Below are 19306 nucleotides of genomic sequence, written 5' to 3' on the forward strand. Positions count from 1 at the left end.
CGGTGTCTGTCAGAGTTTAGGGCAGACGATCACTGAGAGCTGGATTAGCTGGTTATCTTTCTATAGACCTGACTCTATAGAGGAATAACTCAGTTGAAAAGATCTTTTAGTTAAACGTCACAATCAGAAGACATTGAAACCTCCTCCAAGCATTTACATTAGGGGATATTAGATCCTATCATAGTTAGTTAGGCATGTTAGAATTGGATTGGAGAGAATGGTAAAAAATGGATAGATCTTCTAAAATATTGATTGTAGTGAAAAGTAGAGCTGTGATATTTATCAGTAGTTCCAGAACGTAATCCATGGATTAAGATTTCATGGAACTTAAATCTCTAGGAGATTTAATATCTCCTAGAGATTTAATACCTCCTAGCATGTTTGTCAATTGTCCACCAAATTGTCCACTGCGATGTTAGGGCTACTTTTTGGCACCAATGGTTTAATATTTTATGCTAGACTTTTTTCTATAGACAATATTTTCTCAACTTGATCGATTCAGTTACACCGATCCAGTTTCCATCAATCTCTGCTGGTGAAAACCTGGTCCATAGCTACATTTTTACCAACTTTCTGATATATCAAATTCGGATGGAAAATGGTGGCCCATAGTTGTAACTGTATGTTGTAACCCATTCTACAATATGTCACATTTGTAGAGCATATGGTGGAAAACAAAGCCACTCCTTTTTAGGCCGTTCAGTTGACCCCATTCTATTTTCTTCCCTGTGCACACCTTTGGTTATAATGTATTTTCTCATAAGTACTCCAAATTGAGCAATGATAGTCATTGCATTCCATTTTCGTATACCTTCAGTATATCCTTCATTATTTTGCTAAATTTTCATGCTGTATCTATTAATATGCACTTTGAAAAGTATGAACGGGTTGGTAGAGTGTTGAACAGGAAAATGAATGCATAGTGAAAAGGAGGCTATTTTCCCACGACCAAACACGAGCGAAGCGATTGTTTGAGAGCTTTATGATTAATGCATATGTGCACACAGCCCTCGGAAATTATTCATCAACATCGTCGCAAACCCTTGTACCGAAATCTCATCAACAAATCTAACCATTTTTCAATGGAGTCGTTTAAGTATAATAACGATACAAAACACATATAAACCTATTTAAATATGTTACCAAGTCTTTAAAATTTGTAGACAATATCCTAAACCTTACCCGTCTGATCAAATAATACATAACTAGACAGATTAATTTGGCCTAAAATCGATATTAAAACCTGACAAGCCTTTTTAAATGAAAATTAAGACCGGCCAACGAAACGCCGATAAAGCCGTGCGACCGAGAGTAGAACCATTAAGTCGTGCGTATTTCATGAGAAAAACGTGCACATTTCACCAGTCTATGGCATTGTCCAATTGCCGAAGGTTTCTAATATCTTTCGGTTTTTAATATCTTGCAAAAATATTTAATTATAAGAATGATTATTTGATTTTACAAAATTATTATAAGATTTACTTATAAGAATTATCATTCAAATCTATTTATCCAAAAGTTTCTGTAATAAACGTAGACCGTTTGAGGCATAGACCGATTTACAAGTACGAAATTGTGGTACACAGTTTATCAGCCTATGTTTTATTTGTCCAATTACCAAAGGTTTCATTAAATTATTTAGAACGTTAGCCAAAATTCTTTACATCTTATGTACAAGCTAGGGCCAAACTACATTGCCCCTTTATGACGAGAACATTTTTTTATTTTGCTCCAGTTTGCAGAAAACTTCCAGACGCGTGAATTCTGATGTTCGCTTTCTGTTACAGATCGCTATCAAAACCATTCTACATTCAACACAACCAACTTTTAAACTGTGTATATTACACTGCAGCTTGCCATTTTACTTCTAATATTGCATTTCAGAGATATAATAAACATATTTCATTATTGATGTTGTTAAATTACATACAGTACAGTAGGTTAGGCCTACAGCTTTAATTAATATTTATTTTATTGTAATACATAGGTTTGAGATAGTAGTAGATTAGGTGTGATTTTTATACAACCTTTTGTTTTGCATAATTGACTTTTTGAATTTAATTTCAAAACAACTTTACAACTACCATGGACATACAACTTCCCAGAACACCACGTCGTTGCCGACGCAGTGGCTGTCCATGTGTCTCTCAATTATTACAGCTCAATAGGAGGATTAATAGAAGGTCCTCACAGCAACCATCAACATCAAATGCTCATGTTCAACAACACGCTACTCAAATTAATAACAACAACTCATCTGATTCAGAGAATTCTTTAGTAGATGTTGTAGGCGATGTAAATGACATGGACTTGGCAGCCTCTTTGTTTCCAGATGATGATGACGCTCCCTCAAATTTATTTTATATCATCTCGAACAACTCTCATTTACACTATACTCTGTCAATTCCTGCTGACAACTACTTTTTCAACAACCAGCAGTACCCTTTCTTTTTTCCATTATCATTTTGGTCGTGGGCTGTATGACAATGGAATTTTTAGTTAATATGAAATAATATGCATAGAAACCACCCATCGATATGTTAAATAATTTAAGGATTTCAAATGAGGCCTCGCTAGTAGCGTTTCATGCAAAAGAACTCATTTTATTCAGTAGTTGATATAAAATTCATATTTAAGCGTTCTTTCCACAGCAGTGTGTTCAAGTTAGTTTTGACGTGATTGAGAGCGGCCGTTACCTATCGATCTAGAATGCCTGGCTTGAAAACAGCAGGTTGGGGGTTCAATTCCCAAAAAAAGTCCCTGGCAGTGACTGGAATTACATCCGACCTTAAGTTTTTCTAAGGAACTGAGCGTGTCTCCAGTCGTCGAGGTTTCTTTGCCAATGGACTCAGACATGTCCAATTAAGATCGCAGAGCCTTTGTTTGTCCAACAATGCTCTGAGAAATTCGCACAGATTGTGCTTGCGATAAGCTAAGTAGAGACCATATTTGATCTTCAAGGGATTGCTCCCACATTTCCAAACAAAATGAAATTTTTGAAAATATTCTAGGAAAAAAGTGCCAATCGGTAAAAGGCCAAGTAGATATTAACATAGAATGACCATTTACAGCATTGCAGTTGATTTATAAAATAACTCATTTGTATTTTTGAAAAGCTTTTGTCAAAAGATAATGCAAGCTAAGCCGGAGTCCAACTATGGAACTTATAGTCCAAGTATACTGGGAAGTTTGAATATGTAAAAAGATTACAACTAACAAGTGTGTCAAAGTTGTGTAACGATTGCCTTGATCCTGTTGATTCTTAATCTCCTCATTGTTGAATAAATGGCGGCAGAATCTCTTGTCAGGAATAATATGGCTTGTGTTGTACTGTGTTTTAGCTGTACTCAATGATGCGATGGCAAAAGGAACTGATCCCAAGCGAGGGCTGACATACATGCTCGCAACAGGAAACCTACAGTCAAAATCCGGCCTCGGTCTCATGCAGGTTAGCTATATGCTTTCATATGTTTGTGTATAGATTATATGCAAGGTTAGACCAGTCGATAGTGTACAGTGGACATCTCATATATATATTTGGCATTATATATAATTTATATTTTTATTCATGTATAATATATAATACTAATACATATACTGCAGTATGTGTATATACATGTATTTGGTGATTTATATATTTGGCAATATATATATTTGTATTCGGTGAAATATATATATATTCGGTGAGGTATGCATATTTATCTTGCTGAATATATGTATATATATTTAAATTTGACAATATTGCTGATATATGTATGTATTCTAGACTAAGTCAGTGCAGTAAACACTCCTACATTGTAAATAATCTGTTCCAAGAACATTTATGTTATAGGGATTTGTACGAACAGTAATGTGCATGTTAATTGCCTAATCAGTTCCAAGATGTTCTCAAACTCACCAATTTGACTTTTCAAATAGGAAATAAATTGGATTTAACATTTTAATTTAATGACTATTAGAGTAATTTTCTGTTGAGTTAAAGGAAGCGCACACATTCAATGTCAGTTTGATTTTTTCTTTTTTTTCTACACCTATAAGGTGTATGTTGCAAAGAAAAAATTGTATACAGTAGGCTCTCCTGCAGCATAAATAATCCGTTCTAGGAACGTTTATGTTATAGGGTTTTAAGAACAGTAAAATACATGTAGGTATAAATTGCCTAATCCATTTCAAGATTTTTTCCCAATTAACCCCTTTGGGTATGCAAAAAGGAAGAACTTAATTTAATCTTTTTTTCAATTTGTAAGCTGCACTGTAACTGCAGCACTATTGGTTTGCATCAACAGCTTTTCTCTTTTTTATGATCAATCTCACTGGTTTTATAGACAATGATTGCGGTTATTTTGCGACAAGTTGATGGGGAGCACACATCTAGGACGGTCATTTACAACGCTTTGCTTATTTCTATCAAACAACAAAGTTTATTTTACAAAGAAAGACTGATAAAAATATTTTTTACGTCTACAATAAAGCAAAACAACCAAATATTTTTTACTATAAAAAGCGGTACCACCTGTTCACCGTCTATTGGTACCCAGGGGTCAAGATTAGGATAAAAGATAACTATCAACGATACTCCAACTCGTGACATTCAGATTAGTGGACCAACACTATAACACCTGCACCCAATGATTACCTTCAAGTATTTGTGAACACTTCCACAGCCTCCTATTCCTTGTTTTGTCGACACATCATGACAATCTATCACGACGAGCTAGATTGTCATGGAAGTTGTTAGTATACAGTAATAGATATAACGCTATAGCGTTTTATCTATTACTGTATACTAACAATGACTGTCTACCATGTCATTTTTTCTTCTACAAGTGTCGCGAGATAGATTATTATTCAAATCGAATTTGATAACTCGCCCGACTTTGCACTTCACGTTTTATGAAATTTTTTACAGAGTACGAAGCAGAAATTTGATAGCTAAAAAATAATACCAAGAAGAAGCAATTAAATTGCGCTGTAACCATTCTGTTGATGTTTCAGGCAACAGCTCTAAGCGTCCTTGCTGATAAACTCAACTTTTACCGCTACCTCTCCCACTTCCGCGCTGTGCACAGAGGAGCATTTTTCACTACCATGAGGACATCTACAGTCCGTAAGCTGCTTCCTGAAGCCTGGGGGTTTCTCTGCCCTGTTCATACTCCTGATGGTACACCTTGTGGCCTACTCAACCACCTCTCAGCTGCGTGCATGGCTGTGAACACGACAGGGCCAACGGGCCCACTAGAGCAATTCCTCTGTTCCAATGGCATGCTTAGGCTCACAGATAAGCAGCTAGGAAAGGGCAAAGACTATTATGAGGTAATACTTTCCTTTGCATCTCTTTGATCGGGGTTTATTAAAGGATTTGGTACACAGGCTAAATTTTCATGTGAATTTGAATGCTACATGGGTACTATAAAATGGGGCCTAAGTTCACTTGTTGGTGGGTGTCTGAAGTTCTTTTGCATCTTATTGGCTAATTTTTGAGTCAATTCTGATGTCATTGGTCAGTGTAGGTGTTATTAGTCAATATACAGTCAGTGTAGGTGTTATTAGTTAATATACAGTCAGTGTAGGTGTTATTAGTTAATATACAGTCAGTGTAGGTGTTATTAGTCAATATACAGTCAGTGTAGGTGTTATTAGTTAATATACAGTCAGTGTAGGTGTTATTAGTTAATATACAGTCAGTGTAGGTGTTATTAGTCAATATACAGTCAGTGTAGGTGTTATTAGTTAATATACAGTTAGTGTAGGTGTTATTAGTCAATATACAGTCAGTGTAGGTGTTATTAGTCAATATACAGTAAGTGTAGGTGTTATTAGTTAATATACAGTTAGTGTAGGTGTTATTAGTCAATATACAGTCAGTGTAGGTGTTATTAGTCAATATACAGTCAGTGTAGGTGTTATTAGTCAATATACAGTCAGTGTAGGTGTTATTAGTCAATATACAGTCAGTGTAGGTGTTATTAGTCAATATGCAGTCAATGTAGGTGTTATTAGTCAATATACAGTCAATGTAGGTTATATTAATATTAAAATTGTCCCAATCATTGGCATGCTTGTTGGTCTGTATGACCACTGAAATATTGGTATAAAGCCCTATTGACAGGAGTATAACTAATTTTTTGTCTTACCAAGTAAAAATTATTGGTCCCTAATGGTCATTTGGAGCCAAACATAGGTGAAAGTGTCAGCCATATATTTTCACAGCAAGTTTATGGTTGTTTAAATTATATATTCTTCTTCAATTGGCAAATTTCATGCATTCAGAAATGCAATAATGTTCACTATTGAAAAACTGACAGTATTAACTCGTGTTCTGATGACATGCATCTAGCCGTGTTACTAGCAGAAGACTGATGACTTGCTGCTGTGCCATAAGTTACGTATAAAGAATCATGTTTCAGTGTAAATACTTCAATCGAGCTGTTGAATATAGCTAAATCATCGAAGAAGCGAGTGACCACTTTTATGTCCCATTGTGGTCATTTTACCACTTTCACAAGTATCCACTCTGGTTACCAGGCAATGTTAGACGGAAAAGTGGTTGGCATGGTACATTCTTCAGACGTCTCGACCTTGGTTGAGAAACTCAGACGGTGTAAAGTTTTTAAAGCTGGCCCGAAAAGTGAGCGAGGAGAAGCTCTGGTAGGTTATCTCACCTAGTTGGTCTTTCATCCATGTGATACAGATGTGTATTCATTCTCGGCAATCATATACGTGTCTCCATTCTCGGCAATCATATACCATTAGGTCTATTACTAATGCAAGGTTACCGTACCTTTCAGACTATACACCGCACCCCTATATAAGACGTATCTGCTTTATTTTCCAAAAACGATAACAAAACAATACATAGGCCGCACCTTTGTATAGGCCCCAGAACTCATGGTGGTGCTTTTTTCCTGCCAACAACTTTGCTGTTTCAAACAGAACAGTGCTTAGCGGCACTGTTTCGTATTAACCGACGCTTTTTTACTTACTGCCTAACGGAACAGTACCGTTGGGCATTGTTTCGTATTTTCTTTTATCGCTAGAGGCGCACTAACCGGAGATTCTGGTTAATGCGCCCTAATGGTCAAAGGAAAAGCCACAGAATAGCCGCACCCTTATATAATCCGCATGGGACGGGTATAACTGGAGTATCTCAGAACCTGGTTGCAACCTCAGAACTTCTATGTATGCATGCATGTATGCATGCATACATGCATGTATGCATGCATACATAGAAGTTCTGAGGTTGCAACCAGGTTCTGAGATACTCCAGTTATACCCGTCCTCATACATGCATGTATGCATGCATACATAGAAGTTCTGAGGTTGCAACCAGGTTCTGAGATACTCCAGTTATACCCGTCCGTGCTCATAAGCTACTTACCGTACAGGATGAATTTATTCGCGGAGTTATATTTCGCGAAAATTGTCTTTTCATGCATATTCGCGGATGAATTTATTCACGGCTGAAAACTGCCACTCTCTAGAAAAAGTTAACTCTATTACGTCTAGCAATAGAGTTAACCTTACGCATGCACGGCTGCGCACATTGCGCGTTTCGTTTTCTATTTAGCTTACAACCACGGGTGGATCGTACGAAGCTATAAATTCTTTGTTGCGTTCAGAGGTTTTCACGAATATTCACAGATTTGGAGGCCTTTGATGAACCAACAATTTGTGGTAAGTAATGAGTTTTTCACATTTACTAAATTAGTTGAATCTTACTTTGGTTCTTCGGTAAAACGCAATATTCATGTTTTCCATCCCTACCAATTCATTATTTGTTCTAGTGTGAGAGAGAGATTTTTCATCATACACGGAAGAACAATGATTGCAAGGGTGGTGTATGTCATTTTTAGAAGATCACGAATCATTCAGGGAAGTCTGAAAATTCAGATAGAAGTGACCGCAGCTACTTACGAGGAGAATATATCTGATTTTAAAAAAGAGCTAAAACGCCTTTACGAGCACAAATCTTTGGCCAGCCGGCAGAACTTTGCAATAGTAAGCTACGAGGAGAGTTCTGATGATAACTTCCTTACCAGCCATGTAGTAGCAAGAGAATCGCCTTTAACATCTACCCAAGACAGTGACAGCGATGTAGAGCTGCTATTACCAAAATAACTAGTCAGAGAGCGCCATTACACGCTAGTATTCACTTATCAAGAGTATCAGTTTAATTTTATTGCTCTAGACAACCGCAATATAGACTAAACTGTTTATATTTACTCCATTCATCGTTTGTAAAATTTTATTTGCACACTCAAGTTTGTAATAAATTATAATATATCTATACATGAAATAAAATATATAATTTAATCATGTTTGCTGCAGCGATATCAAGGAGTTGTTGTCAATGAAGGGGTCTAGGTTGACTGGTTGCTTCTCTGCCAATATTCCTGCCTTGATGAATATTACTACTTGTCTCTAGTTTTCGTAATCGGAGTAGGTTGTTTTATTCTCAATTTGCAGTAAACACAGATAAGAAAAAAATCTTAACAAGTGTCAAGGAAGTACAAAAACAATAGCTGAAGTATTTAATGAAAGCGATCAGTTTTTAAACAAAAGAATTAACTAATGCAGTTAATAATGGAAAAACGTATCTGCACTGCACATCAAATACATACCATAATGTCCAGATCAGAATCATGATCATCCTCAACTTCGGTATTCGAGATTGATGGAGTTGATTTCAATGTATAAAGACTAGGAGAGCTTTTTTGCGATGATGAAGCCATGCCGAACTACTTATAAAAACCTTGAATAATTTTGTAAATTTTGCTGCAATGGCAATAAAACTCGAACCCCGGCGAAGATTTTAAAGAAGTTTTGGAACTCGGCTACGTTTAGTACTTCTGCCTAGTGGCTATTTTCGCTATGACGCCGTTCTGCCTATCTTGTGACAACCTTGAATAATTTTGTAAATAAATGTGATGCATTGGTAATGGTGTTAGCTCAAAGCCTAGGCAATGATTTTAAAAATGTTTTGGAACTCACCTACGTTTAGTAGTTATATTAAAAACTAGCCTAGCGACTAGTTTTCAATTTGATGCAGTAGTTATTCTCCCTTGTGATAAAAAATAGAACTAATTATTCACGGAATTTAATAATTCGCGGAGTTGACTGTTTGCGAAATCGCGAATTTTTATATCCATCGGATATTTTCATCCTGTACGGTATTAAAGGTTTATCGAAGGGTTAGCCTCATGACTAGTTGAAGTGATCAGTGAAACTAACACTAGCTTCAAGCCTCTATCTGAGATGTAAGATAATTGGTTCAATGAATGAACCTTGATTGTGGTAAACTTGTGTAACTTTTGATCGTACTTGTAGTGCATGATCCAAAAAAAACCCTCCGCAAAAATGTTGTGAACACAGGAAAATCGTCATTTTCTGTTCTTTTTCTGCAAAATTACATTTTTAATTACCAACAGAAAAATGAAATAATTTAATGAAGGGGAAAATTGCATGCATCGTTTATACATCATCACTCGCACTCAATATTTCACTGTTTCTGACAGACACATGTTGAGATTGACACTGCAGTTTTTAACTTTACAGTTTCAGCATTTATTGAGCACTTCCAATGTTGACTCAACCTAGCTTTGGTCACTGTGGGTCACTTCCTTAACGTTATCTTTTTGGTTCCGATGCTGAAATCGAGCTGAAGCAAAACTTATCAGCCAAATTTCATTAAATTTAATCTTTTTGAAGTTTATTCCTTTGTGTACAGCTACAAAACTAAGGATCGTTGTTAGCTCTTCTCAGCTACTGGCATTTGTAAATAGTTGTATAAGATGCATCAATTTGATACACCAAATGTTAAGTTTGGGACTTTTTGCAAAATAAGTTATTGTGCAGACAACTCTAATTATAACTGGCAATGATTTTCTCATCAAATACAGTCAAACATGGATAACTCGAACTTCAAGGGACCGAGCAAAAGTGTTCGAATTATCAGAGCGTTCAGGTTATCAGAGCACTGTCACAAGTCCATATATTTACTTATTTATTAGTAGATACATGTACATATACAAACTATAATATAAATCAAAAGCACAAATGGCTTGTTTCAAATTAAATGCTTCTAATGTAAAGTTTAAAACTTTTTCATGAAAAAGTATAGAGATTTTTCTATCACTTGAGATTGGTTTGTTGTTTGAGGTGATGTTATTGCCAGGACGTTTTTCAGATTGACATTGGCAAAACTTGATCGTTGTTGAAATGCTCAAAAGAAAAGACATTTTTTTCTTTTGGGGTTTTACCCACGATCAATTTTGCCGTTTCTTCTTGAAGTTTATGCAGATTACCTTACTTTACCTGGGATTCGTTAAGAGCAACACTCCGAGGCAGTTCAATTAAAAGTTTTACGAGGTTTTACGGTACATTCTATATCACTCACGCTTTTTTAATAGATACTTATTGAATGTACACACGTATTCTGTGTTTAGGTCAAACGATGAATAGTTTTTTGTAGCTCAGACAACGTATACGTTTAATTACACCAATTTTAAGACGTTTTAAACATTCAACATTCCGACGTTGATTCAACACGGAATCAACGTCGGAAAACTATTCATCACGGGCTAGCCGGGTCACGCACTCAAGGATTTTCGCCACGCACATACAAAACAACATGCGATTTTTGTTTTGTATGTGCGTGGCGAAAATCCTTGCGCGCGTGACCCGGCTAGCCCGTGCTATTCATCGTATCGCAGTATAAATCAATTTTCACCAAACTTTTAGAAAAGTCGTTGACAAAAATATTTTGCCGATGGTGGTAATGACGACGCTTATGAATTACGAAAAGATGAAGTTTACCTCTATGGCTTTGACAAAAGTGATTTTCTAAAGCGATAACAACCGTTTCGGTAGCCGTTGGGCAAAAAAACAGTTCGAATTAACAGTGTTGAGTTCGAGTTATCTATAGCAATTTATCATTACGTAGGAACGGACCAAAGGAAATGTTCGAATTAACCATGTGTTCGAGCTATCCGTGGACGAGTTATCCATGTTTGACTGTAATTTGTAATTGTTTGCATAAGCCAAAGCACATGTCAATAATGAACATAAATTATTGCTGTTATTGTTCGGTAGCTGATTATTTACTTGGATAGCTAAAGTCATCATTCAGTTGCTAATGTATGATTGTCGTATGACTTATTTTGAACTATTGTTTAAGATAATTTAATTTTGTTATTAACATAATTATGAGTATCATTATTGAACCTACTTTTTTAGATACGTATTACTAAGGACTTAACTCTATTTTCGCTTGTTTTTCGATGATTATGTCCAATATTTTATTGCTATGGCATTATTTCTCTAGTTAGCTAAGCTTACCACTAGTGCACTACGCCATACGACAATTAGTTCCGGTGTTGGCATCGTAAGGCAAAAATGTCGTCTTGAGGGGTATAGAAACCCATCGGAATGATCTAATGCAAACACCCCTAGGCAGAAAACATCAAAATTTTATACACATACTGCAATGGTAATCATTTTCTTACTTCTTCCTTTAACGTCGTTAGCAAACATAGGCCCCATGGCTAACGAATTAAAGTTATATATGTAGCTATATAGTTATATATCTATAATGAATTAAAGTTCACAGTCAAAATCATATTAAACGCTATAAATACGCAATAAATTCTCACTTACTTTTCACTAATTTTTGTTTCACTCACGCAATATCAAGCATTTACAAAACATGAAGAATACTGAATTAAGAGGGATAGCGAGCATCGTATCTCTTTTATGGGTTATGGAAGGGATTTTGGCAAATAGTATATCAGCATCTTCGTTATTCTGATGTTTTCAGCATACCGACTGCCAAATTTGAATTTGGATAGAAATTTTTGTTGATATCGTTTAACAAAAAAATGTCATATTGCGGGGGCGAAAAAACATCGTGTTCCAAATCGTAAGGCGATAACTGTGGCATCGTAACGCAGGGTACATTGTTCTGATGTCCTGGCAGTCGAGAGTGCCGCAAGAAATTTTCAGGTAGGGCAATAGAGAAAAAGTATATACGGAATATTCTGAATAGCTGGAAGGTGAATGATTAGCCTATGTGTTAGAGTGTTGAACTGCTAAACCACATGTCATGGGTTCGAACCCTGTATGGAACAGCTTTTCACCTCAAACTCTAATCTGATAAACTGATCGACTCAGCTCTTATTGTAGTAAAAATTCAGTTTTTTTAGCAATTCTGTTTGATAAATGTTTGAACAGATCCAATGCACTAAAATAGCTCATTTTTAATTCTTATTTATACAGTCAAATCTTGACATTAGAAATTAAGGTGTTACTTTATATGTCACCCCCGATAGTTGCTGGAGCAATTGATCTTATGAGAATATATTGTATTATATTTGATTCATTCGACTGCTCAACTTGATGATAAATACCATAGATATAGTAAACCCTATACTATATTTTACTATATCTACGATAAATACTTTAGGTAATAGTATTTAACAATAAAGCAATACAATATATAAAACTGTATAAAAACTAAATTATATGTGTATAAGAAACTAAATAAAGGAAGTAGTAATCAATAAAAGAGGTTTTTTGTTGTCACATTGCCATGGCGATACAGGAAATGGATGATGTGCAGGTAGATGTTGTGATAAAAAAATTGTGAGCTTTATATTACCATATCTAGTTTTACATTTGATATTTGAAAAAGTTAAATCTAAAAAAATGTATATACTTGATATTTAAAAGTTTATCTTTAATTATCATGGCTGTTCGCTACACGTTCACCCATCTCAGGTTTTGTCACCTCGCTTGATTTTAACTTTTGCCCACGAAAACTACTAGCTTTGATGGCTTAAGCAATTTTGGTTAAGAATTTATGTAAAGTAAAAATATATTGCTTGTGTAGTCCCGTGATTTGTTGTTTTAATTCTGAAGGAAGTATTGATTTTTTCCATTTTTACCACTGCTCCGTTCACACTAGTTTTTTGGGATCTATTTCACAACTAAAGAGGAATTTTTAAAGCACCATTTAACATAATATTATTAATTATATTCGATTATATTATACATTTAATATTATTTCAGTTATGTAGAATCAACTATAAAAAAGATAACTCACATATATGCACTGATTTGTAAAACTTATGTTTTCAGAAATTTTGGACATTTGAGACTGGATTACTTTACTTCGCATGTTGAGACATATTTGCTCAAGTTGTACATCATTTGTTGAAAAATTTGCGTGTGTCTGACTGTGGTATGATATAAGTCTAGCATATGAAATGAGCTAGCAATAGTACTAATCAAGGCGATTAACTTTTTGCTGCAGATTACACCCTTCTTAGAAATAGCCTTAGTACCGAAGACCAAAGTAGCTAGCTCGTATCCTGGCCTGTTTTTGTTCACAAATACTGGGCGTATGATGAGACCTGTCATCAACCTTCAACACAATGCTACTGAATATATAGGTGAGTTTTCATCAAGACTCAGCTGTGTACATTGCTTACATATTGATGCTATTTGAGATTTGATATGTCCGTGCGGTAGTATATATGAGCAGACAACTCTTGGTGAGAGATAGGCTGCCTAGTTAAAGTCAACCTTCAGGTTAGCTTCACCTCAACATGTGAATTTCTCGGCATATGACGTAAAATTTTTAACATATGACATTCAGGTGTACAACATGCAATGTAAATGAATATCAACTCTACTACCTGTCCCGCACACAAACAACGAACAGCTTCATATTTTTCTTGCCTCTTTCTCTAAAAAAATTAATTTTTTATCTAGACAATTAAATATTCGGCGAAACCTAAGATTTAACGAGTGTACATATAAATTGTCGTAATTTTTGAACTAAGTAGCTTTTTAAAAATACTTTGATATCAAATTAATCGACGTAAAGTATTGCATCAGCTGATGCCATAACAGAAGGCTACAGACGTGGTGCAGATGGAGCCCGGACACTTTTTTGGCCGCAGGTTCCGGGTCTGATGAGCTACCAATAATATTATAGCTTCTGGTATTATTATTGCTACAAATGAAATAATAAACTCTCACTCACACTATTGTTCAATAAATAGTCATCAAAAGTTCATTGATCTACCAACTGTGAAACTTCTGTAGCTGTAATACATCTGACATGGCTGGTCATTGCGCGCAAGAAGCTGCGATAAAAACAAGGTTTTTGCAAAGCGAAATTAAGCTCTGTATGGGCTGTAGACACGTGTTCTATTCCCTCAACACATGCAGAAGATTGTTTCGTTTAAGTAGGCGCGTGATTAATTTACTACTCGCTATTCAAATATATTTTTTTATGAATCTTTACACCAAGTCTTACGAAAATGACTCCAGATTGTTTTTCTGTCTAGTCCGCCCTTCGAATATTTATACAGATAAAACACAGTCACAGTGGAAGTTTGATAGGCTGAGACATGATGTGCATTTGTCTTGTTATTGCATTGCAGGTAGCTTTGAACAGGTGTATATGGATATAGCTGTTAAACCTAACGAGATGTTTACGGATGATGAGGGCAGAGCTGTAACCACCCACATTGAGTGCAGTCCAACTAGCATGCTCAGCTATATAGCTAGTCTCACTCCTTTCTCCGACTTCAACCAGTCACCAAGAAACATGTATCAATGTCAGGTGGGTCAGTATTGACGGTCTCAGCTTTTGTAATTCTTGATTGTCGTTTCTGTAAACACAATACAGTCATACCTTGACATACGAGCTTAGTGCGTTCCGGAACCGAGCTCGATGTTAATTTACTCATATCTCAAGGCTCTATTTCCTATATAAAATATCTCAGTACAAATTAATCCGTTAGCATACAATAAAAAACACCTCAACAGGATATTAGTGTTATGGTGGAAAAACGGTTTTAGTTGCTGTAATTTAGTACATAAACTAAAAAATTAACAAATATCGATTTAGTCATTATGATTGGTAATAAAATGTAACATCACTAGATACACTAATTTATGGAGCTTCGAGTCAGATGTTGTGGATACCGACTGTCAGAAAGGCCTGAGAGTAACGCGTTCGGTACACTAATGTTCTGTACCCCTACATAATAGAAACCTTGAAATTACCTTGAATAAATTTAGCTTAATAAACACACACTTGAAGCAAAGTTTTAATCTTTCACAAAACTTACTTTAATTTTGTCATCTTATTTATGTAGTATCTGTTTCTGGTTAGCCCTGTTTTGCCTCGCGTTCACTATAACTTTCAGCCGACCTTTCAAAAACTTGTTTTAAACTGATTTGAAGAGAAAGAGCAAGCGATGTTGTTCTAGCAAGTGGCCTCACATATTTGGTCATACAGTGGCCACCGAGAACCGGCTCGTATGCTTATATTGAAAGATCACTCGTATCTCAAGGAACAAACTTGTTTGAAAATCGGCTATTATCTCAAGTTTCTCACATGTTGGGGCACTCGTATGTAGAGGTATGACTGTACATATGTATAGCATGCCAGTTTTTCAGGCTAACATTAGTGGTGATATATGAAACGATTCCTAATGCACCTTGATCGGATTTCTCGGAACATTGCATGTTTTTATAAAAAATATGAGTATATATAGAATGGTTTAATAATTGCTAAACTTTGACTCATCACTTATTTTTCTAGATAGGAAAGGTTTTTCGTATTTTGGCCCATTTGTTTGTTTCATATATTGGCCTTTATTTGTTTCATATTTTGGCTTCCCGTGGGTACAACACGGCATACAATGCGCCTGACTCAGTTTCATTTGTTAGTGAAAGTCAGTAAACTGCAAGTGTTTTTATTCATCGTTTAGTTTGGAGTTATCATCTATCACATAAACGATAGGACAACTTTATTTTTTAGCATTTCAAGCTTTGCGTTTTTTGTATAGTGACAATTTTGTTCAGATCATGGCGATGTCAATAAATTTTTTACTTATGTTCTTAAAACATCTATTTTGAGCAAAACAAAACCAGAGCAACAATACCCATATCTTCTGTCCGCTGTCTTCCTTCTTCCCGCAGTCTTTGTATAGCCTCGTTTAGACGACCAATGCAAAAAGTTAACAAACATATCGTTCATAGTTTTATTCGTTATTTCTTTGTTCTTCATGTTTACTTTTTTTTCCATTATGTTGTAATATAGTAATAAATTTCTAACATGTATTTCCTGGTTTTAACCTTAACAATTATTTATAATTTATACAATTATCATGTCTGTGTTTTGGAGGGCTTTGAACTGAATTAAGGCATTTATACGGTAAAATGTGTTGCTACATAAAAAAATTTCTACTTCAAAGTGACTTCTGGAACGAATCAATTTTGTAAGCCGAGGTTCCACTGCATTTATAGTGTGCAGCCGTCAGACCTGTGACGTGCTGGCTGTGCTGTTGTAGCTGCCATGTTAAACTGCAATGCATGATATTTTATCAGCAGTAAATGTCTAGCAAGTTGAGCAGCATCAGTTATTTTGGTCTACTTTAGACTACAGCCCACAATCCTGATCGATTGTATCGTGGTTATTTGTATCTTTGCTTATGCTCCGCAGATGGGAAAACAAACTATGGGCACTCCTCTGCATGCCTACGACTACCGATCAGACAACAAACTTTACCGGATACGCACTCCTCAGAGTCCAGTTGTCCGACCCTTTGCTCATGACCAGTATGATATTGACGAGTATCCTTTAGGAACCAATGCTATAGTTGCTGTCATCTCTTATACGGTAAGCGAGCAGAAGCCTATGGTGTCTATTACTCAAATCATTTTTTTATTGATTCTAATTGTTTTCTGCTATTTCATGCATATTCATCCGATGTGTGAGGTTTTTGAAAACTGGTCACCATAGCGATTCGACTTTGACAGACACTGGACCATAGCATTCTTCAGCCTGTTCACATTTCGCTCTCGTTTAATCAACCTAGAGTAGCATATGTTCGTTAGGGATCCTATATCTAGGCTTCTTGCAAACTTTAGTGTTATTAAATGAGTGAAGCAATACAGCATTGAATGACGATAAATTTACGATCATCTGCTTCGATTACTTGTCTGTTTCTTTGTTGTTTTTTCATGACTGAATTAAAATAAAGACTTGTCTTAAAAGAAATCAAAAGTTTTAAAATGCAACCTTTTAAATGAAGATCAATAAATTAAATTTAATTTTTAGATGATACCAAAAGCTTTGAAAAATACATAGTTAGCTATAAATGTCATAAACAATATTTCCGATATACTTGGTAGTTTTAGTTCTGCGCCTTACAATGCAATTTATTTCACATCAGAGGTTTTGCAGTGATTTATTAAAGATTTCCCTATTTTACCTTCTCAGGGCTACGACATGGAGGATGCTTTCATACTTAATAAAGGCTCTTATGAGAGGGGCTTTGGGCATGGCTCTGTGCTGAAAACTGATGTGAGATCCTCTTCAATCTATTCTTAATAGTTTTTTCAAATGTTGTAATAGTTTTAAAAAATGTTGGTGATGGACATCGCACCCATTCCATCTATTTATGGGTTTTATTTGCATTTAATGAGGTTCTGCTGATTTTTACTCCCCAACAAATCTTCCTGCTTTGCCAATGTGTGAGGTATCAAACTTGCTATGGGTGCTTTGCACGTTATAATAATTATGAAGAAAGATCATTCACTAATTTGGTTCTGAACTCCCTGATTTGGTTCCTGAATAGAGCCTTCAAGTGTCTTTTAATAAGTTATTTTTAGTAATAGCTTCCTTAGTTAGAACACTTATAAGCTTTGCTTTAAAATACACGACTAGTCTGCTTTCTACAATGAGCTGTTTGTTGTACCTGAGTTGGGCTACTCATCCTTGGTGCTCCAAAGCAAGCGAAACTAGAATGTTTGGTGGCATTGGCCACAGTAGAGATCCATAATCCAAGTACCCCACTATACATCAGTGAAACGCTCTGGTTCTCCTATAGGCTATTAACATTTTAGTGTCATGCTCGGTGTCGTCAACTTTTATTTGATTTGTAGTTCTGATATTTAAGTTTTAGTGTTATTTTCAGACAAAGCTAAGTAGTGAATATGCGTTTTTATTACAAGTTACTTTCCAAGCCTAAGTTCACCAGTCAACATGAAAATTACTTTTGATTCTAATTTCTGTACTATTTTTCATACTGTAAGGTACACATAAAGGCCTAAAGTTCTCTTTAAAAAATCGATTGTGTGCCTTTATATACTGTGCGCTCTGTGTGTGGGCTAAGTTCTAAAATATTTTGTGTTTTATCCAATAAAGTTGACTAAAATCGTTTTAGCCTTTGGTGTTGTTTTTACATGTTTTAAAATGCCTCTTATTATAGGGTTTGCCTTATACAGTGGGCGCTCCTACATCGTAAATAATCTATTCCAAGAGCGTTTACATTATAGTGATTTTATGTTATACGAACAATAAAATTTGCCTAATCTTTTAAGTGTTTCTCAATTAGAGCGCGGTTACTTATTTTTTATGCTTTATTGTCACACCTGACGATCTCTAATGGCGTACTATGATGGAGGTCTATACGTAGTTTTTCTCTCAATTGTGGCAAGATAATAATAATTATTTTGCCACAATTTTAAGAGAATTTCTAAGAAAAAGTAATACTTTAAGGCAACCCTCGAGATCATCAAAATTGAATTTGAGAATTTGCACTGACTTGACAATTTACGTTATATGGAATTCTTCATGTTATACGCAGCAAAACTACATAAGTTATTTCTGTTATGTGGAATTTACGTGATAGAAGGTATACGTTATAGGAGCGTCTACTGTATATTGATTAAGTACAGAAATAGACCGTGGAATTGAGACTGCTTCCTATAGTATGATGCGCCCTATGGTTCTGAAAACACGCTAGCTCAAATTTCTAGATGCCTAGAGAAGCACAACGCTAGTTCATGTAGGCAGTTTCACATCTATCAACGATTATTAAGATTTTTTGTTTCTATGAAATGTTAATGCACTGGGTACATCATAGCCACTTACATGTACATATATGATGGTCCAACTAAATTCTGATATGGTCAGTAATAAGATGACTGATGCTTTTGAAGAAATGACTAAACTGTAAGGTTGCCAGCCTATTCAATATTTTATATCCGACTTCAGACGATCAGCCTGGTCGAGATGACGGACAGGATGAGTGCAAGCTCTATGATATTTGCCAACACAAGCAAGTCTGCTGAGGATGCAGTTAATAAATACATCGGACCAGATGGTTTGCCCCATATCGGTGTCTACCTTGAAGAAGGCTCTCCGCTTTTTAGGTGAGAGGTATTCTCAATCGTAGGCTATTTTTGGAGTTTTCATACCTTACATTGTTTCTAATTTCTCATG

The 19306-nt window shown here is 35.5% G+C and overlaps 2 protein-coding genes across 4 annotated transcripts in view; one reads left to right on the plus strand and one right to left on the minus strand.

Moving 5' to 3' along the window:
- The window catches only part of LOC137387277 (probable phosphatase phospho2), a 393003-nt gene that overhangs the window by 178074 nt on the left and 195623 nt on the right, over nt 1-19306 (minus strand). The window lies entirely within an intron of this gene.
- Nucleotides 1-19306, plus strand: part of LOC137388880 (DNA-directed RNA polymerase I subunit RPA2-like) — a 48339-nt gene that overhangs the window by 18693 nt on the left and 10340 nt on the right. Inside the window, exons 12-19 of the mRNA XM_068075358.1 lie at nt 3342-3448; nt 4996-5313; nt 6526-6648; nt 13310-13448; nt 14448-14629; nt 16520-16696; nt 17300-17383; nt 19079-19236. Coding sequence (XP_067931459.1) covers nt 3342-3448; nt 4996-5313; nt 6526-6648; nt 13310-13448; nt 14448-14629; nt 16520-16696; nt 17300-17383; nt 19079-19236 — 1288 coding nt within the window. The remainder of the gene's footprint in view (nt 1-3341; nt 3449-4995; nt 5314-6525; nt 6649-13309; nt 13449-14447; nt 14630-16519; nt 16697-17299; nt 17384-19078; nt 19237-19306) is intronic.

This window comes from Watersipora subatra, chromosome 2 (assembly GCF_963576615.1).
Source record: "Watersipora subatra chromosome 2, tzWatSuba1.1, whole genome shotgun sequence".
Classification (NCBI taxonomy): domain Eukaryota; kingdom Metazoa; phylum Bryozoa; class Gymnolaemata; order Cheilostomatida; family Watersiporidae; genus Watersipora; species Watersipora subatra.